General features: G+C 41.2%; 2 protein-coding genes across 8 annotated transcripts; one reads left to right on the top strand and one right to left on the bottom strand.

Moving 5' to 3' along the window:
- Positions 1 to 501: 501 nt before the first annotated feature.
- On the bottom strand, positions 502 to 15,070 carry PPIL3 (peptidylprolyl isomerase like 3). Of its 7 annotated transcripts, none has more exons than XM_051787130.1 (13): positions 14,962 to 15,057; positions 14,547 to 14,633; positions 14,175 to 14,222; positions 12,949 to 13,023; positions 12,075 to 12,168; positions 11,363 to 11,430; positions 10,806 to 10,924; positions 9,001 to 9,226; positions 8,492 to 8,658; positions 5,476 to 6,238; positions 4,311 to 4,467; positions 1,866 to 1,929; positions 502 to 723 (listed from the first exon to the last, which is right to left on the bottom strand). In XM_051787130.1, the coding sequence occupies exons 3-8, from the start codon at positions 14,175 to 14,177 to the stop codon at positions 9,100 to 9,102; spliced, it is 486 nt and encodes a 161-aa protein (XP_051643090.1). In that variant the 5' UTR covers positions 14,178 to 14,222; positions 14,547 to 14,633; positions 14,962 to 15,057; the 3' UTR covers positions 502 to 723; positions 1,866 to 1,929; positions 4,311 to 4,467; positions 5,476 to 6,238; positions 8,492 to 8,658; positions 9,001 to 9,099. The 7 variants fall into 7 exon arrangements, with proteins under 7 accessions (XP_051643090.1, XP_051643084.1, XP_051643089.1 ...); XM_051787124.1 differs by having other exon boundaries at positions 14,571 to 14,633; XM_051787129.1 differs by having other exon boundaries at positions 14,571 to 14,633; positions 15,032 to 15,048.
- Positions 15,071 to 15,136: 66 nt separating this feature from the next.
- Positions 15,137 to 19,401, top strand: NIF3L1 (NGG1 interacting factor 3 like 1). The gene is made up of 6 exons (XM_051787120.1): positions 15,137 to 15,813; positions 16,513 to 16,675; positions 17,115 to 17,241; positions 17,615 to 17,753; positions 18,472 to 18,555; positions 19,033 to 19,401. Exons 1-6 carry the CDS (start codon positions 15,378 to 15,380, stop codon positions 19,215 to 19,217), a joined length of 1,134 nt encoding a protein of 377 aa, XP_051643080.1. The 5' UTR covers positions 15,137 to 15,377; the 3' UTR covers positions 19,218 to 19,401.
- The last annotated feature ends 441 nt before the right edge of the window (positions 19,402 to 19,842 follow it).

The following is a 19,842-nucleotide window of genomic DNA, read 5'->3' as shown; positions in this document are numbered from 1 at the left end:
AAATAAGTTCGATGTCAGCAGCTGGATTGAACTTAAGTATCCAAAAGTCATACTACTAAGTAAAGCATTTATAACATAAAGTATTTACAAAATAACCAAGTAATAAGTAGTGTTGATATATATATGCCTGCAGGACTCTGTTCATCCCAAGCCAGCTGGCCAGCACAGAAACACCTGTGTTTCCCTAGACAAACAGAACATAGTCTGTTATTCAAAATTCTGTGTTGTCCCTTCAGTAGAAGTTTACCAGTTGTTTGCTCATAACCTGGGAATTGATCTGGGAATATTCCACAAGAGTGGCCAGCTTGTTAAATACAGCAAAAGGATGACTCCATGATTATTAAACTTTTTTTTAAAAAGTTTGCTCTTAAACCTAATCTGAAAATATTTAAACTGTAGCAATCCAGCTTTTCTTTCATCATGTGATACAGCAACGGCTGCAGCATTTGCTTCATCATTGCCAGGGTTTTTTTTGCCACACGTCTCATCTCTGAAAGGAAATCAAGAGACATTTTTATTCACATAACAAATAAAGCAAAAAGGAAGCATCCTTACAGTTCACAGATCTGCAGGTCCGATATGCCATCTGTCTAATGTGATCCAGCTTAAAAGGCAGAGAGCATTCTCTTCAATGCAAGTCAAAGGTGCTGAGTCCCATGAGCTCAGAAACAATGCATATGGTGTCCGTGGTGCTCAAACCATTCCAACATCTGGGCACAGTGACTACAAAGGCAGGAACAACACATGATTTGCAACAGTTGTATTAGCACTGAGAAGTATTTCCCATGTTACAGAAAGTGAGGTCACAGAAATCGCAAAGCTGAAACAAAGTAAAAGGTGGCTTTGTATAATCATAGTGTACTGCTGGGACCCAGCCCCTGTAAATATTCCAGTACTAGGACTTCCTAAGCTGCATCGGAGCAGCTACCATCTTTTTGACTTTTCACAGATACATGTTTGCCTCTTCTGAAGGGACAGTGATTATAACAGTGATTATAACAGTGATTATAACAGTGACTAAGAATATTCAGATATACATTGTTTATAACAATGGCAACCTTACCAGAAAAGTTTGAGGTTTTTTTTTTACTACATGCTGACAATATAACCAAAGTTCATCTATGCATAAATACAACTAAAATTTCATATTTAAATTCTGAAAACATACTTGATCCCATATATATCAGTATTGTTCTTAGAGGTTAGAAGTCCCACCTACTTCCCCACTGTATTGATGTACGCTGGGCTAATACTAGAGGAACTTCCACATCTCACAGCCTTACACAACTGTCAGTCAAAAACGACCAGCCTTCTTCAGTCTTTAAGTAGTAAAAATGTTAACTGAGGTTTCAAGTGCCTTCTACAGTGGCTAGAAAGACAATCTTGTTGCCTACTACCTTGCACATAGTAAAACTGCCATAAAACACAAAATACATTCCTGATTCGCAACAGGCTCACTGACAGAACCCAACCAGCATTGCATCACCACAGGCTAAGCTTTAAGTTAGCTACATGGTGCCAGCCAGCTTCCTCATTACACAGGCCTGGGGTGGTCCAGGGCCCAGGATTGCCCAGTGTGGGGGACTGCAGCTTCACCCCACAGCGTCCTGATCACCTACCTCCATCAGCCCTCATCCTCTTAACAGGCCTCAGCCACCAGTCCTGCACAACTCTCCTGTCTAAGTGCTGCTTTCAGTATGTTGTAGTAACATAATTAGTGTTCGGGAACTGTGGCAACCATAAAGAAACACTTAACAGCCTACAAAGATGTAAAGATAAAACCTGATGCAATCAGCAAGCACTTTATGAACCCCACTGTGACAGCATCGATAAGAAAAATTACATGTATTTAATGAAAGACTTACGCTTTGTGATTGATGCACTCCACTACTCCAGAAGTACCTTCACCCAAAACAGCAACAATCTCATCTATAAAGGAAAGAACTCTCAGTCATAACCTGTGAAGTTATTCAGCTATTAAAAAAACGAATCAAACAAAACCAGATTTAAGTACTACCACTGAAGCTGTTCTAGACTGTGCTTCTTTAAATTGTAATTACCCAGTTTACAATTGTTATTGTTGCTGTTATTGGACAACTGTCATCAAAGCATATTTAAGGGGCAAAAAGGAAAAAATAAGTAATGTACTCAAGTTTTACAGAAAAAGAGTAACAATCCCCACTCCTAAACAAAAAAAAAGGACGGAAAGAAAAGACTTCCAAAGCTCCTCACATCTTATGCTAAAAGAATTTTTTGCATTGGGTTTCTGTGGCCAGGTTTTAGTAGCTGGGGGGACTACAGGGGTGGATTCTGTGAGAAGCTGCCAGAAGCTTCCCCCATGTCTGACGGAGCCCGTGGGGAGGCAGCTGTGCCCCTGCAGCCCATGAAGGACCACAAGGGTGCAGAGATTCCACCTGCAGCCCATGGAGGAGATGCACACCAGAGTGGACAGATGCCTGAAATCAGGCTGTGATTCCATGGGAAGCCTGTGCTGGAGCAGGGTCCTGGCAGGAGGCAGAGCCCAGGGAGGAGGAAGGGGTGGGGGAAAGTTGCTGTTAAGATTTTACTTCTCATTATCATGCTCTGATTTTGACTGGTAATAAATTCAGTTGATAACCCAAAGTCGAGTCTGTTTCACCAGTGATGGTAACTGGTGAGGGATCTCTCCCTGTCCTCCCTCAATTCGAGAACCTTTTGTTACATTTTCTCTCCCCAGTCTGGTTGCAGAGGGGACTGATGGAAAGGCTTTGGTGGCCACCTGCACCCAGACAGGGTCAACCCACCACTACTTGCACTTAGTAGGCTCCTCTCTGACAGATCGGGTGACTCTGCATTATGTTCTGCACTCCTGGATCTTTCCAAAGGGCACCACAACCATGCAGCCCACCCGAGTGAATTCAGGTTGGAATACACAATTCATTCAGCAGGGAAATACTCAGGCATTCAGATACACACCAGGCCACAAACAGATGACAGGAACAATTTCAAATTCAGTCCCCAGAAATTCACAGGGCACATAGCTAATGTTACAGGAGAAAAACATGGCAAGGAACAGATTTTCAGATGAAACTCAGAGTAGCAAGGCAACAAAAAATTACAGTTGTTTTAAAAGACTGGTTCACTGAATTTTACTTCATTATTTCAGGGCCCCTATTTTTTTCTTAAACCAAACAGATTTAATAATTATCTTTTACACAAACATATATATATGTATATAAAATAGCCTTGTGGCCAAATTAAAATACCCATCTTAAGCAATCAAGATTAAATCACTTGTACGAGTATTTGCAAGAAGTTATTTTTTTAATCATAAATACCATATACATTTACTTTGTGCTGTCTTGGCTGAAGATCTTAACTTATAATTCCAATCTTCAGCTTTAACAGTTAAATATAAAACAAAGATCAGAAAAACCACTCTCCTAGTGGATGGACACCATTCATATCCAATTCTACACATTTCTCACTGATACTCAGAAAAGTAAATCTGACATTACAACCTCTCTATTTCAGTGATACTTAGTCAAAATCAAGTTTAGAAACTTGTCCTTGGATTTTCAAGTAGGGCTTAAATAAATGCTTGTCATAATAAAAGATTTGAAGTCACGAAAGTGATGCCTGTATTTCAAGTACTCCAATTGATGGTTATTCTTCATTAATCTGCTCAAATATAGTCAGTGAACAAATAGCAAGACCACGTTCAGTGATATCACAAGCATATGTACAAACTATACATTTTCACTGAAGGAAATACAATCCTGGCAAAAAAGAATAAGCTACTAATATGATCTAAAGGAATAAACTATTACCAACAGAATTTTCCAACCTCCCACACTCAATTACTACTGCCCAGATGAGAACCTATCTTCTTAAAAGTAAAAAAACCCAAAAAAACCCAAAAAAACAACAAGCTAAATTAAAATTGGTCATATCACCTGCGGAGGATGAGGATGACAACTAATATAACGTCTTGTGTTTCCTTTTGCTACCAAATGTCACATTAAGACCAGATCTCTGGCTACTCTGATGTCCAGCATCACATCCTTGCTTGAACTCGTGACTGCATCCTTCAAAATTGTGTTTTAGATGACAGCCTCTCTCATTTACAGATTTGGTTTCTGAATTACTACTACAAAAAAAATGATCCAGTAAACGTAATTAAAATCATTCCAGTGCCCCTATGAAGACAGCTTTTTGTTTTAAGCTGAAATACCTCCAACTCAGAAATTAATCCATTATCAGATCACCTGATGAGAATAATAAAATCTTGAAACACGTCTGCCAATATCAAAAGTTCAAAAGTTATTTACCTGTCCAGAGTTTCAGAAAGATCAAGTTTGCAGCACTTTTTCTCCTGTCCACTTCTGAACGGTGGGCCTTTTCCTTCTCAGCATTATAGCAGCTTCTCCAAAGTGGGCTTTTTCTTTTATCCTGGTCAGGCCAATTAGTTCGCCTGCAATCCCCCAGCTGTAACAAAGATATTTTACTCTTTGAATTACATCCCATAGACAAACGATCCACTTTCAATGCCATTGATCATCAAATTTACAGTACAATGAAGATTGCATTTTTCCTCAATCCCCAATTTCCGTGTTTTTTTCCTCTGCTCTTCCCTCTACATTAGTTTTTTATTCAAGAGCTTTTTCAAATTAACTGTTTCTGAGATGGGAACATAAACCAGTAACCTACTCCTTAAAAAAAGACTTTTTAAAAGACGCATCGTGGCTCAGACACTCAAGATTTCTGCAAAGCTGCTCAGGCTCCCAATGCTGCACACCCTAAGAGAAAGAAAGGCTTCTGTGGACTTAATACGGGCACACAGTTACTGCCCGCTGGGTTTTTGAAGACTTATAGGAACTGCTTCTATAGATTCTCGAAGAACTCCTGATGCTAAGTCAGAATGACAATAAACCCCCGGTTATCTCCCAGCTACTTAGCTCCCGGAGGAAAAGCGAACTCATTCGCTATCCGTCTTTTATTTCCCTTTCCAAGAGTCAACTGATTCCCGCGCCCAGGCCACGCCTCGGGCCGCGCCTCAGGCCGCCCCCGCCGGGCTCCGCCGCGGCGCCGCAGGGCTGGAGGGCGGAGCGGGGCCGCTCCCGCTCCCGTTGCCGGCCAGGGGGACTGCGCGGGGTCGGACCCCGAACCCCCGCTCCAGGGGCTCCGCGGTCGGGCCGAGCCGGGGCACGGGGAAGGGCTCCAGCCTCCCCCCGCCAGAGCGGCCGAGGCCATTTTCTCCCCGCCCGGAGAAAGCGCAGAGAGAACATGGCGGCCGGCGCGTGAGGGGGAGACTCGGAGTTGCGAAATAGTCATTTTTCACCCGTGGTGATAAAGCTGTTAATCGTCTCTTAACTTTTTTTACACATTGTTAGTGGTTGTCAAAGCATATGCATGTACCCAGTCAGCTTTAAATCAGCAGGGGTTTAACAGATCACATATGACTAACAAAGATCACTGGCATAAGAAAAAACTTACCCGAAGAGTTGAATCCTCCTTTTTTTTTTTTTTTTTTCCTTCTTATGCCATGTGGTATCATACTGGCTCTGAATCATGTTTTCCAGTTTGGAGGGGAACATCAGACTAGCCCTGGCTTCCCCTGCTGCTGTCACTGCACACAGGGCAGCGCAGTCCCAGCGCTCTCAGCCCCTCAGCCATCGATCGGGCACCTCAGCGGAGCGAACCAAGCACTGCGCCTGAAATTTGGCGTTGAAAAACCCATAATAAGCTCAAGTGTAATCTAATTTATGGGGAAACAGAGCACCTACAGATAAAACAGTCCTGAAACACTACAACAGCCTATACACATCACTTCCCTAAAACCCAATTTATTTATTTTTTTTTTTTATTCTGAGAAGGACTAAACCTTCTGAAATACTTCCACATCCGGTAAATTAAAAAAAAAAAATACAAAGAGCAAGGAGGTTCATTTACTTCTCCAACTGCCCCTGTGATCAACTTAAAATACATACATTACACATGTAAATTTGTCACTGTTCAAAAATAATGCACCATTATTTTCTTCTTGTTCACTGCTCTCCAGCTTAGACTGAGTCCTGCTCCCAGCATGACCTACTACTAGCACCAACTTTACCTATTGCTTTTCTAATGGCACCAAAGGTCAGAGATAATCTAGAATATACATGATGAGACCCTCCATCACAGTTATATTTTCTTTAAATGAGTAGACATTTCAGCAGAACTCATCTTGTGGCTGTAGTGCTTGTGATAAAGGACCAGACTGAAGGAAGCAGAGTTTATAAAGCACAAGTAGCCCACAGTAAGAATAGTACTGTCTGCAACATTTCTGCTATCTAAAGGATTATACCTGTCACAAAAGTCGAACAGCTGGGGACACATCAGTGGACTGTGTGCAAGAACTGAACTGCACATACGCTGTACCCAGCAACCCACAGAACCACACACTGCCACCACCGGGCTATTTCCTGCTCTGTCTTGCCTTTTCTTCAACAGGTGGCTGAGACCAACCCCACCCTTATTTTTCACATTGAATTCCAAGTTCTCAGGGAGAACCTGGGAAACCTGGGAGAGGTTCAGAGCCACAAATAGGAAAACAGACACAATACAATTCTGAAAAGTTTGGATGTAATTCTGTCCCAAAAGGATCACTCTTCTTTCAATACACAGCATTAGATTAAAAAAAATAAAATCTAAAAACTCTAAAAAAATTTTTTTTCCAGTTTGGTGCTAGATGGCAGCATTTTAAATTATTGGCTCCTTTGCAATGTAGGAAGTTTCTCAACATGTCCTTCCTTCTGCATGGCAGTAAGTGTCAGTCAAACATGGACTTGCATGGTTCTGTCTACTTGCTATTGCCACAGGTTTATACAGAAGAGATAGAGCATGGAGCTAAAATTAAATCCTTTACCTGACTGACTGAAGTATTACAGTATATACACAGTACATATACATATATATATGTATATATATATACAGTATATACAGTCTGGAGCAAGGGCTGGGAGCTTAAGCAACACTCCATAAAGAATATAGAAACTTTGTCCCAGAGAGAGGGCACTGATTAACTCTGCTCATTAACGCCTCAGTAACCTGCACCTTTGCCTTTCTCTTGCAAGTAAGTTTTCCTCGTTATTTTAAGAGGCAAAGTCTCAAAATGAGAAATAGTGGTCTGAAGCAGACTGCAAGTGAGCTGGCCTGGGCCTCTCAAGGATTACAAAGCATATATATGAGACTGAGCTTTGCTAAGTGATGTTAACTGAGCCTAAAGAGAACTGGGGGAAGAAGTCCAAAATGGTAGGAGTAGGATGCAGGAACTGCGAGTACTCTTTCCTATCCAGGTCTCTTATGCACAGTTAGAACTAGAAATAAACCCTCTCACCTCTACAGAATCTGAAAGTGTACCTCTGTGCAAAGTTGATTTTTTTCAGCTTTATGAAATTAAATTGATGCTAAAATTTAATTTTATAGCTACAACAAAGAAGAGCAAAACATTTTGCTTTTCCCAGTATGCCCAAGGTGAAATCTTTTTTGATGTATACAAATTGCTCTTTTCCTGCTTAAGTCAAGTTATTTTGTTTTGAGCATAGGATCAGCAATATACGTAAATACACACTCATACACATGCATGTACTAGTTTTCCTCTTGACCAGTCAATATCTAGAAACGTCTGTACCTTCTTGCAGATTTTCTTATTTGAGTCCAATAACAATTGCTCTCAGCTAAGACCAAACAACAGCTATCTCTTCCTTGCTCAACCTCATCTGACCACAGCCTTTTTGACACTGCTCTTTGCTGTTTACCCCCTTGTATTGGGTCTGCCTGAGCTGGAGTTCATTTCCCCACAGCAGCCCTCACAGTGCTGTGCTTTGCATTAGGAGCTAGAAGGGTGTTGATAACACACCCCTGGTGTTTTGGCTACCACTGAGCACAGCATCAGCACTGTAACATTCCTTCACCAGTTGAGAGCGAGATTCTGGGAGAGAACATAAGTAGACCAGCTGACCCAAACTGACCAAAGGGATATTCCATACCATATGACATCAGTTCAGATATAAAAGCTAAGGCAAGGATGTAGTGGGTTTGTTTCCTTTTCCTGGGAGGGAAAAGGGAGGGGGGGTATTAATTGTCTCCAGTGGCTGCCTGCCCTGCTTCTTGGAAGCAGCTGGACATCGCTGCTCATGGGAAGTAGAGAATAAACCTTGTTATTTTTTGCTTCACTTTTGTGCACGCAGGCTTCTGCTTTGCTTTTGCCTTAATAAACTGCCTTATCCCAACCCACGAGTTGTTTTCCATTTTACTCTCTGCTCTGTCCAGCTGGGAAGGGAAGTCACAGAGCGGCTGGGTGGGCACCTGGCATCCAGCCACAGTCAACCCACCACACCCTGACTGCTTGTGCACTACAAAAAGTGATGAAAAACAGTTACACTAAATCCATCTTGCCTTGTTTCAATTAATGGCTATGTAAAGAAAATACTTGCTCTCTCATACATATTAACAGAAATACCTTTCATACCTATAGCACTGTGCCAGAAGCAGAAGAAATTGTCTTCCATCTACCTTTTTGGGAGGTTGAAGAGGTTGCCATTTCAACACAGCAGTATAAGAGCAAGCACTCCTCTAAGTATGTTCTTTAATCCTCTGGGAGAGAAAGACTTCATCGATTTATGACACTGCTCTCACCTAGAAAATTGCATATCTTACTTTACTCTTTTGAGAAAACTGAGTAATGAAGGTTAGAATTTATGTGGGAAAGTTTCAGAAAACTGGTAGCATGAAATTATAGCAAAAAACATTGTTTTAATATAGAATCACTAAGAAAGATAAGGCAAAACTCAAAGATTTGCAAAAATACTTTAAAAGTTTTTTTTTTATTATTTTACAAGTATAAAAAGCAACGTTTAAAAATCAAAATCCTGGCTGATACTCTGGAAAACCCTGCTTCTGAAGCACAAGATTTCTCTGTGACAACTCCAAAACAATGTCACAGCTCCTGAAAATTATGCATTCAGTGAGCAAACTTACTTGATCCAGCTCAAGTAACCCTTTTTAATGGCTCCTTAAACCCCATGATCTGGGAGTTGGTCTGACCAGTCTCTAAAGAATGTGTTGAGGCCTCTGTGGCTACAGAGCAAAAGGGTTGGCATGGATTGTAATATCTTTAATACGAACATCATTAAGAGGTCGGTAGGTTTTCTCATTAACAGGCAGCTTCTCCAGCTCATCCAGGGTCTCCAAGCCATCAATAACTCTGCAAGAAAAACAGAAGTGCTAGAAATCTCCTAATAATAATTTAAATTTCACAATTGAGATATCTCAAAACACTTTACAGTTAAGTATCATAGGGCAAGGACTTTGCAAGCAAATGATACAAGACAGCCAAAACATTGTATGTGGCAAATAATGTACTTTGAAAGGAAATATGAAGCATACCTGATAGATTCTGAAAAAAAGTACTAATAATTCCTGCTGACCTGACAGTATCATATTTTATACCAACCACATCTGTATGAAGTTCCTGGCTGCACTTCCTGACAGGCAGGACTGACCAACACAGTACAGGCTTAGGTAGCAGCAAGACACTGGCCCTAGCAAACTTCAGTCAGAATTATTGAAATCTTACGTCTGGAAAATCAATATTCAAATCTGAGATTATAATTACCAACCTTCTGACTCAAAGACAAGATTGGACAGAATCATTAACAACTGTTGTAAATCTAATGGCATGGATTTCCTGCTCAGGCTGAAGAACCGGCAAGAGAGATTTTTCTGCCAAAACCTCATACGTTTTTTGTTTAAGCAACTAGTTCTGGTAAATCTTGGCAGTTTATTCCCCAGAAACAGACTTAGAAGAAAACACATTGTGCTGTTCCACTCAGTCACTTTCATGAGCTCTTCGAATTCACGTTGCAGTGGATTGTGGGCCTGCAGGGACTGACTGTATATGCTGATGGTTCTGCAGCTGAGGCAGTAGTACAGTCTCTACTTTTCTAAAAAAAACATCTAAAAACCCCTACTGTCAATCACACTTCTAAACAAACTCAGAAATGAAAGGAGCACCTATAGTTAGATGCCTACAAACAATACAAATGGTAGAAAATAAGTATTTTCACATTCCACAGTTTCTTTTGAATATTTAACTGCACTTAATAAGGTTGCATTTTCTCAGCAGATTCACTTGTATGCTAGAAACTTTAACAATAAACAAAAGACATTACCATGATTCTGAAATAGAAAAAGCCAATCTGAAAGACTCAAACATTTTAGATATTTGCTTAGAATATGATAATTTATCAGTAATGTTTATTAACATAAGTATATTTTAAAATAATGATGCAACAACCTCAGTTGATTTTATTAACTGTAAGTTCCATGAGTTTTATCTGACCAACAAGAAGTCCCACCTAAACAGAAGCATGACCAAGTCAGTACCACACTCATACCCAGATCCAGTCCCAAATCAGATTCTTGGTTCTCAGTAAACCCTACAACTGTATATCCAGATGTTCTGGAGTTGGCTTAAAATCAGGCTGCATCCATTTGGGAAAGGATGAAAAGCCAAGCTGGAATAACTAGTGGGGGAGGGAAAGAAAGAAAGAAAATCTACATTCTTGAGGTAATTTTTAATATGCCTATTTCCACTGAATTCCCTAATACTAAGAAAAAGGTAACAGCATTTTGGAGCAACTAATTCTGGTGACAGTGCAAGAGCATACATTTACATACACACATCCCTATAACCAGAAGCTTCTGAATTTGCACTGCATGTGCCCTGAAATACTCAGATCCTTCCCACACACTGATAAAGAGGCGAGCAGTTGGATCCTTACTTTCCAAACACAGTGTACTTCATGTCCAGGTGCGGCTGTTTGCCGTAAGTGATGAAGAACTGCGATCCATTGGTGTTCGGCCCATTGTTTGCCATTGAAACTACCCCACGGACACTGTGCTGAACAAGGGGAGAAACCTCAACGTGAATACACATCTCTGAGAGCAGGACTAACCTCTACAAAGTGCTCTGTGACCTAGAACTCTGCCTCAATACCATTATTAAGAACAAATCTTGGTTGCTAATATATTCTATCCCAATTCATAATTAGCTCTTTAAAACTGCTCTTAGAATGAAAAATTACTTTCCCTTTAGTGCATGAAAACACTGTAACAAATTCTTTGTAATTTTGTTTTCAGTGATGAAAACCCTCAAACCTAACTTGCCAAGAACAGAAATGCCTGTTCCTATTTTAATAATACTAAGCTTTCCATCCTTTATTTGTTTTACAATTACAAAAGAGGTGTTTCATACAGTACAACACAATGCTGATTGTTCTCTAGCTTGTAAAGAAAATTCATATGAAAACATAACTGCATATTGAGAGCACAGAAATACCTTTAGGTATTCACTGAATTCATCTTCAAACTTCTTGCCCCAGATGCTGTTACCTCCTTTCCCAGTGCCTGACAAAGAAGCACCACAGTAGAGATTACCAGATTTTCAGACTGAAAAATCCAGAAATTATGTTCTGTTATGACATTTTAATACAAAGACCCTAGATAGGCTGTAATTAGTTTGAGGCAGGGATCAAGTTCTTGTTTCTTGACACTGCACAGAGATTTAACATTATATAAAGAACACCTATCCACTGACATATCCTCAAACTAAATTCAGTGTGAGTACAGACAGGCGTAGAGCTGAATCAGATTTTCTCCCCAGCAGCTAACACTGTCTGGGACATTTTCCCCAAATGCTTTATAGGCGGTGTAGCCTTTCAAGCAGAAACCAGATAAAGCACAGTAGCAACTGCTCCCTATTCAACAGCTGGTAAGTCAATAGATCCATCCTATTTAGTGGAAACAGCTGGAAAAACTCAAGTTTGTAGAATGCGTCATTATTTAAAACCAGGGTAATGACTGCACTTCTGTAAGACCACCAAAGAGAACTAATCTCAGCATTAAAACCTCCATCACCAAGGCAATAATTCTTATATTTTATTTTTATTTATTTACATTTTGGGTTTAATATTAATACTTAGAATTTTATATCTTGACATTTTATTTTTATGTACATTTTTCTATAGAGAGACCCAGACAGAAGAATTTACCTAATGGATCCCCTGTCTGAACCATGAAGCCCTTTATATTTCGGTGAAATACGCATCCATTGTAGTAGTTACTAGCACAAAGAGCCAGGAAATTCTATGGAAATCAAACAAACCATATTAACAAACAACTGAAAAAATAGTATTGTCTTACTAAAATGACAGAATTGGCAAGACCAATGCTTTTACCCCTGCTTTGCATTGTGACCATGTGAATTCCACAGAGCATTGCCACAGAACAGTTACAAACAAATCATAGTTAATAAACTCCTTTGACACTGTCATACGTACAAACCATTTTAAAGGTTACAGTGTAAGGTTGTCTGACTTGAGGAACAAACAAAAAGCCTGAGATATGCTCTAAAGTATCACTGCCATTCAACATTTTTATTTTGTACGTGTAATTCTGTAATCAATAACTTTATGCCTCAGCTTTTTCATTAAAAAATAAATTAATTCAATTTCAGTTTATTGCAGAAAGGAGAACCTGGGGCCTCTGACAAACTGAGAGTCTCACTCTTTTAAACTAAAATCAAGCCTGTGAGAGTGTGAGCAAACCCATGGAAATTTGGGAATCCCATGCTATGTGCCACATTTCCCCTTGGGGGCAGAGGACACTTTGGAAGATGCTGGAACTTCGAGGGAAGAGTTCCTTAGCTAACCCTTACCAAGTGAGAAACAGCCATCAAAACTCTAGGGAGCATGACACAGTGCACAAGTTCCATGAGTGGAACAGACACTGTACCAGCTTAAAATGTTAGTATTCCATTATGTGAAAAGATGAATTGCAAAAGCCACTCTACCCCCTCTACAATCTTCACTGTTTCTACTGCTTTGTTTCAACACTAGGCAATCCTGCTCCTGTTATTTGACTTACTTCACAAGTCTTTGGAGTACGCTCACAGAATAGTTCAATTTTAATATCTCCTACATCAGTATGCAGCGTGACAGCCTGAGCAAAAAGCAGAAAATAATTAAATCAGCAATGAACTACTAACAGACTCAGTTTTATTTCTCAGTCCCACAAAGAACATAAGCAAGTTCCCACTGCATATAACCACTGTTTCAATATTTGGCCATAAGCAAGGCTACTGTCACAAACCTTCCACATTTCCAGTAAAATCACCAGAAAGCTCTCAGTTTCGTTCAGGTTCAGGACAAATCAAGTTTGCCATGGTAATGCAGAAGCTGTTTTGTGGTGTTACACTGCAGAAATACATTATTCATTTGCAATTGTAAAGGTGAAGAACCAAGGTTATATCTATCTGGGTGAGAGCGTGGTGCACATACCTCACTCGTTTTTAACCAGAGGAGCAACTGATGTGTGTTACTTGCCTGCAGCCTTCTGGGTAATAAAGCTAGTTTGAAATGGCAGCGTATATAATCTACCTTCACAAACAAGCAAATGTACAAAATAACATACTTTTCTTAAGAATTTACAAATTAGCTTTATAAAATTTAAAACTGCAGTTACCCAGTCACCTAAGCACATATATCTTTGTAGGCCAAATATATCATAGTGCTCCCATGAAAAGTGCTAAACTATGCTAACACAATTACACTGGGGATAAGTGCAAGTCAAAATAACCAAAATCAGCATCATGTTGATACTGGCATACTACTCCAAAAGGATACAGGTAAAGGAGAGGAGACAGCTGCCACAGTGTCCATGAAGGTGCTATAAAAGGTGTATGTACAGTTTAAGATATGTACACTCATCTCTATTTCCTGATTTGCTAAACTTTTAAAAGTCTGCAAGTATATAAGTTTACATACACCAAAGCAGGGCTTGCAACTCAAATAATGCTTCTGTGGTAAAAGAAACCAAACTAGATTATCAAATATATACCAAAGTAGGATTAAATTTTAGGATCTTTGAAGTAAAAGTTTAATCATATTTTAGACTGATGTAAATGGACCTGTTTTCCTTTTCACAATATATTCTTATAAGTCTGAAATGAAAACCTAAACTTTTCATTACAAATTCTTCACAGCATCAGAGTAATATGTGTAATCCTTTGAGATGCAGAGCAGCTATTCACTTTCCATGAGGTGACCATTTCAGAAAGAATGAAAATATATAAAAAGTGGTTTTGTTCTCACCATGTCTGCTTATCAAAAAGCTGAGGCAGCTTTCTATACAGCAATTTCCTGCAAAGAAAACATAGGAAATCAGTTGTTTTTTTTCCCGCCAACCCCCATTTCTTTTTGATTTGTAAATATTTGCGTGGTTATATGCTTTTACATCACACAGTTCTACAGTGCCATTCAAGTGACTGTGGATAAGTTTTACTTGCATTAAGCAACTACACACCATATAAAGAAGCAGAAATCAGTACAAAAAGATAGCTTAGAGAAAAGGGGTGAAGGTGCAAAACACCCTTTCCTAGGATGAAAGTTTATACTAAGCAATCAGTTTTTCCAGATATTATGAATATTATGACAGTTGGCAGAATAGTAAATGGCAGAAATTACCAGATAAAAGCCCCATGCCAGTACCTAGTGGAAATGTGATTTGGAGCCAGCTCCTGACAGCTGTAAGCACCTGCAACGGCCAGGTACCTGCATCCAAGCACAGGACCAGACTTTTTTAATCTTAGCAATATTTTAAAATAAAGCGTTTAGAATGGCGGTAATAGAATCGCATCTGTGTAGTAATCAGGAGATTTACGCGCCGATTTCTCCTCTACCCCCGCCCTCCCCGGTGAACCCCGCGGAGCCCGGGGAAGCCGCCACCAGCCGGCTCCGGCGTCCCCACCGCGACCCCCCGGCCCTCGGCTCCCCCTCACCCACGACAGCCCGGAGCTGTGGCTCCTTCCCTGCCCACCCGAGGTGCCGCCACCCAGCTCCTCCACCGGCCCTCCCCGCCCACGGGCGAGCATGCTTGAACCTGCCGGGGCTGGATCCAGACGGATCGTCTGGAAGCAGCGGCTCGCCTCCCGCCTCGGCCCGGCGCTCACCCGGCCCGGCGCTGCGGAGGGGCCGCCCCAGCGCCCGGAGCGCGGCGGAAGCGGCGGGGCCAGCGCAGGTCCCGCCCCGCAGCGCCGGCCCTTCCCTGCGTGAGGTGGTTGCGGTGTCACCCGCTGCCCTCCGCCGAGGCAGGGACGGCTCCGCGGCCGGGCTGTGCGGGTCGGTGTCCGCGGGGAGGGGGATGACCCTCCAGCCCCGCGCGTTGGGTGCAGGGCCGCGCTGACGCGGCCGCGGGGCAGCATCCGCAGCCCGAGCGCTCTCCGCTGCTGTTCCGGCCAGTGGGTTACCCAGGCTCGTTCCGGCCTTTTTCCCCCCCCACCTCGTTCAGGTCGTCGCATGCTGCTGCCTGGCACGGCGCTGCTTCGCCGGCCTCTCCACCGCATCCGTGCTTTGGGCCGCCTGCCCGCCCGCGCCCTCATGGACCTCAGGGAGCTCGTTTCTGCCCTGAATGACTTCGCACCCCTCTCTCTGGCGGAAAGCTGGGACAATGTGGGGTTGCTGGTGGAACCAAGTCCTCCCCATACTGTGAACACCCTTTTCCTTACTAACGATCTCACTGAGGAGGTGATGGAAGAGGCGGTGCAAAAGAAGGCAGACCTCATTCTTTCTTACCACCCTCCTGTATTCACGCCGCTCAAGCGAGTAACGTGGAAGACCTGGAAGGAACGGCTGGTGGTCCGAGCCCTGGAGCACAGAATCGGGATTTACTCTCCACATACAGCGTACGATGCCATACCTCACGGAGTTAATAACTGGCTGACAAAGGGACTCGGTGAGATGCTGTTAAAAACAAACCAAGAAAGGTTAAAATTATTCACTGGTATATGCTGTTTTACGTGGTGACCTTTCCTCATTTTCCTTTCTTCCAGCTTTTACAGGACTTCATCGTTCTTTCTTTTTTTCCCCCACGATATTTTTCTAGTACTAAGAACCTTAAACATATTTTAGGAAATTTATCTTGGTGATGTATACCAGATACAAACACTAGAGGACATTTCCAGATGCATGACTATGTTGGATGACTGCTATTGGATGTAGCCGGAACTGGTGGAGCGTATTTATTGTCCGTTGTGGTTGCAAAGCTTAGACTACCGACTTTAAATCACCATCTTTAATTTATAAAGTACAAGATCTCATTGTTTGCAAAGGACTTAAGCTACCTGGTTACAACAGCTGGGTCTTTTCCAGTCTGTCATACAAACCAGAAACTATTTTTAGTTTTGTACAACTCTTAGGATAAAATTGATAGCGCTAAAAATGACATAATACATATCTATCAACTTTTTTGGACTTAAAGTAAACTCTGCCTAATGGAAACAACAGGACAAAAAGTCCTCACTTCTGGTCAGGGAAAATGGATTTGAGTGCAAAATTTGCATCTTTTTGTTGTATCTCTTTAGGATATGTGCTAAATCAGTATTAGGATACTTATCCAGCTTTATAAAACAGCAGTCTTGTACTGTTTTCTCAGGTGCCTGTACTTCAGTCCCTCTGCATCCATCAACTGCACCAAGCTGTCCAGCTGAGGGCACTCACCGGGTAGAATTCTGCACAGACACTGAGCATCTGGATGTAGTGCTGTCCAAAATCAAAGACATCCAAGAGATCTCTTGTCTCACTACTTTCCCAGCCAGGTATCTCCTCTGCTCTCTAGTGTTGTACTCTTTCTGTTTGAAACAATAAGTCGCTGTAATTGTACTTTACTATTATAACCACTTTGTTCCTCTGTGCACTGCTGCTGTATTTTTCAGCAGAGACCTAGAAACTTAAGGAATAATTGTCCCTTTCTGATCAATCTATATCATGCTAAATGGTAACTGCTACTCAAATCTGGCATTACATAGATTAGAGGTGGTAAAGAGGAGTATTAACAGGAAATTTGATGAGGTCAGATGAGTTAAATTCCCATATCTGTTTTTTCCAAGAGAGTGAACTAGGCTAGGCTATTCCAATACCTTCTTTTTTCCTTTCTCAGTGGTAAAACAGCCACTGAGGCAGAATAGCTTTGTTTTATAATTACAATGCTGAAATTTGATCTAGTTCTTAGCAAGCACCAAGCATATCTTTCCTCAGGGTTGAAGGTGAGGAGCAAACACGAGTCACTTTGAACTGCTCTCAGAAAGCACTGTTGGAGGTGGTGGCATTATTGTCCCAGAACAGCCTTCTTTATCACAAGACGGAGATTCTCTTGCTACAAAAGGTAACAAAATCATGAATTACTTCCTTTGAATGTATTACTTGTGTGAGCTGAGTGCCCTAAACACAATAATGCAGCAGTCAGTAGCATCACAGGTTGCCAGTGCTACCCCATCAGTGCACCGAAATACTGGCTTGTGGGGATTTGAAGCCACACATGGTTTCCAAAGCAATGAAAATATTTGTGGCCTGTGCTAATTCTTAAATCAGTTCCAATAGCTGTTGTGATTGGAATGTTACATTTGAGGTCATCACACATATTTTTGTAAAGTTCAGAGACATTCCTGAATGCCCGATATACTCACCTTTGTACAGGATGGAAAGCAATGCAAGCTTCTGGAGTCAGCTTTCTCACAGTAATTTTAATTTCTTTTCAGCCTCTTCTTCCCCACACTGGAATGGGACGTCTGTGCACACTGAGTGAGCCAGTCTCCTTGTCAGACATAATCGAGCGTATCAAAAGCCACCTAAAATTGCCTCACATCCGCATAGCCGTGGGAATGGGCAGGACACTAGGTAAACAGGCCTGCAAGTAAGGCTGTCCCTTGGAACTGGTATTCCAGGAAGATAAGGAGCATAAGTGTGTGTGTGAGAGTGGGAAATACTGCTCTGTCTTAAACAGGTTTACTTCCAAGTACTATGAAGCAATGCTCGGAAACAGCATCTTAGAATTTACACAGTACAATCACAAGAAAGAATCTCATCTGTACTTTTAGTGGGAAGTTCTGTTTTATGCTGGTTGACACAGTGAAGAAGGAACAGCCCAAATCAAATACAAGACATTCTGTTTCATAATTTATACTTAGTATAATTACTAAGTTTTAATTAGCAACTAGTATATCTCAGAGGGAAAATGCTGCCTTAATGGCATCATTAATTGGGAATCTAACGATGGTGGAACATGGAAGTCCTGGAAGGAGTAGCAGCCTATTAAACGGTTCAGAAACCTAACTAAATAACACCTCACTAGGAGAAAACCAGCCATCAGCCAGCCTCTGTGCTGTAGTGTTCTGAAAACTTTCCTACCCCTTGAAGAAAAAAAAAATCTACCTATCACAGAGGATTGTGCTGTATTATATGAGATGTTACAGGCCCATGACACTTCAAACTGACAGATGTGTCTCCAACTGCAACAAACTTACATTGACTATAAAATCAAGGTACTTATAGTGAAACAATCAGTACAGACATTAGGGCTGAACAAAGTTTAACTGTGGCACCTTGTGTCCTGCAGAATCGCCAGTGAAGAAAGCTGCTCTGTGTGCTGGTTCTGGGAGCAGTGTCCTGAAGGGAACAGAAGCTGACATCTACCTCACAGGTAAAAGATTATGTTGCTGTTTCATTATCTTTACAAAAACAGTCACTAGAAACAAACAAACAAACAAACAACAAGCCAGGAAAAAAAATAAAAGAGTTAACTGATTGTTAAAAGATTTGGCCAGAAAGAGTTACCTGTTATTTATAATTGAGAAACAATCGGTTAGTTATTGGAATGATAGAAGAATACTTTTAAGCAGAGATAACGTGGATCAGAGGCTGTGTGGCACAGTGGAAGTTATTTGAATTAAAACATTGTTATACATGCATTATTTCAACACAGAATCAGTGTTGATGACAATGTGTTGCAGCTTTCAGTGTGTTTCTCCTTTGGTAAGACACAAGATACTCCCTCCATTTCCTACAGAATTCCCTTATAGAAAATGGAATATAATGTAGTCTGCAAAATCTGCAAAGACCTGGTTACCTCAACTGTGTTATTAGTGATCTACATAACATTTCTTTCTCAAAATGGCAGGAGAGATGTCCCACCATGACGTTCTGGATGCAGTTGCCAATGGGATAAGTGTTATTCTGTGTGAGCACAGTAACACTGAGCGAGGCTTCTTGTCAGAGCTGCGTGATGTGCTAGCGACCCACCTACAGAACAAAATCAGCATCATTGTGTCTGAGAAAGACAGAGATCCTCTCCAGGTGGCATAGGGGAAAAACCATAGGAGAGAGAGAATTCATTCAATCATGGTATCTTGCACAGACCTGTCCAACTGCAAACTTAATGGAGGTGTTTTCAATTGGTTCAGTACAGAATGATTGTATTGTACAGTCCCTCAAAGTTTGGGGTATAATTTGTCATGTCAGAAAAATAAATACTTGTTTTGTTTACTCACTTACTGGGCTGCACTTGAATAAATCTACTGTTACTTCTTGCTCTTATTAGATATATTTGATAACCATGATACTCTAGGATTGGTTTGAAGAATCAAGTTGGTAGTGGGATAAGCAGATGCCCTGATTTTTCTAATACAAACAAAAGTCTGGCTGTACCTCTCTGTTGCTCCTGTAAGTGAGGGGCAGATGAGGTAACTATTACTCCATGGGATGTTCTGGTTCTCTTCAAAAGCTATATAGTGGTATTAAAAGGCAGGGAAACCATTCTTAATTTTGATACCTTATAAGAAACAATGTAAAGTATTTTTACTAAGTAGTTTGAAATCTTCTGCCCGCTGTATGAGGATTTGCTCAGATATTTGACATAGTAATGAAGATGAGGCTTTTGCACAATTGCCACAAGGATCTCTATCTTCCTATATCATAAAAAGATTGTGGA

The sequence above is a fragment of the Manacus candei genome, unplaced genomic scaffold (genome assembly GCF_025592945.1).
Source record: "Manacus candei isolate 608988 ecotype Guabito, Panama unplaced genomic scaffold, ASM2559294v1 h1tg000023l, whole genome shotgun sequence".
Classification (NCBI taxonomy): domain Eukaryota; kingdom Metazoa; phylum Chordata; class Aves; order Passeriformes; family Pipridae; genus Manacus; species Manacus candei.
Note: the sequence above shows the minus strand (reverse complement) of the source record. Positions and strands in the feature narration are given on the sequence as shown.

Coding starts and splice junctions, on each gene's coding strand:
- PPIL3 (XM_051787126.1), bottom strand. Junction 12,169..12,948: donor GTACTCCAAAGACTTGTGAA/GTAAGTCAAATA, acceptor TGATTTCCATAG/AATTTCCTGGCTCTTTGTGC. Junction 10,925..11,362: donor AATTCAGTGAATACCTAAAG/GTATTTCTGTGC, acceptor CCCCTTGTTCAG/CACAGTGTCCGTGGGGTAGT.
- NIF3L1 (XM_051787120.1), top strand. CDS start 15,378: ATGCTGCTGCCTGGCACGGCGCTGCTTCGCCGGCCTCTCCACCGCATC. Junction 16,676..17,114: donor CTCACTACTTTCCCAGCCAG/GTATCTCCTCTG, acceptor ATCTTTCCTCAG/GGTTGAAGGTGAGGAGCAAA. Junction 17,754..18,471: donor GGGAATGGGCAGGACACTAG/GTAAACAGGCCT, acceptor TGTGTCCTGCAG/AATCGCCAGTGAAGAAAGCT.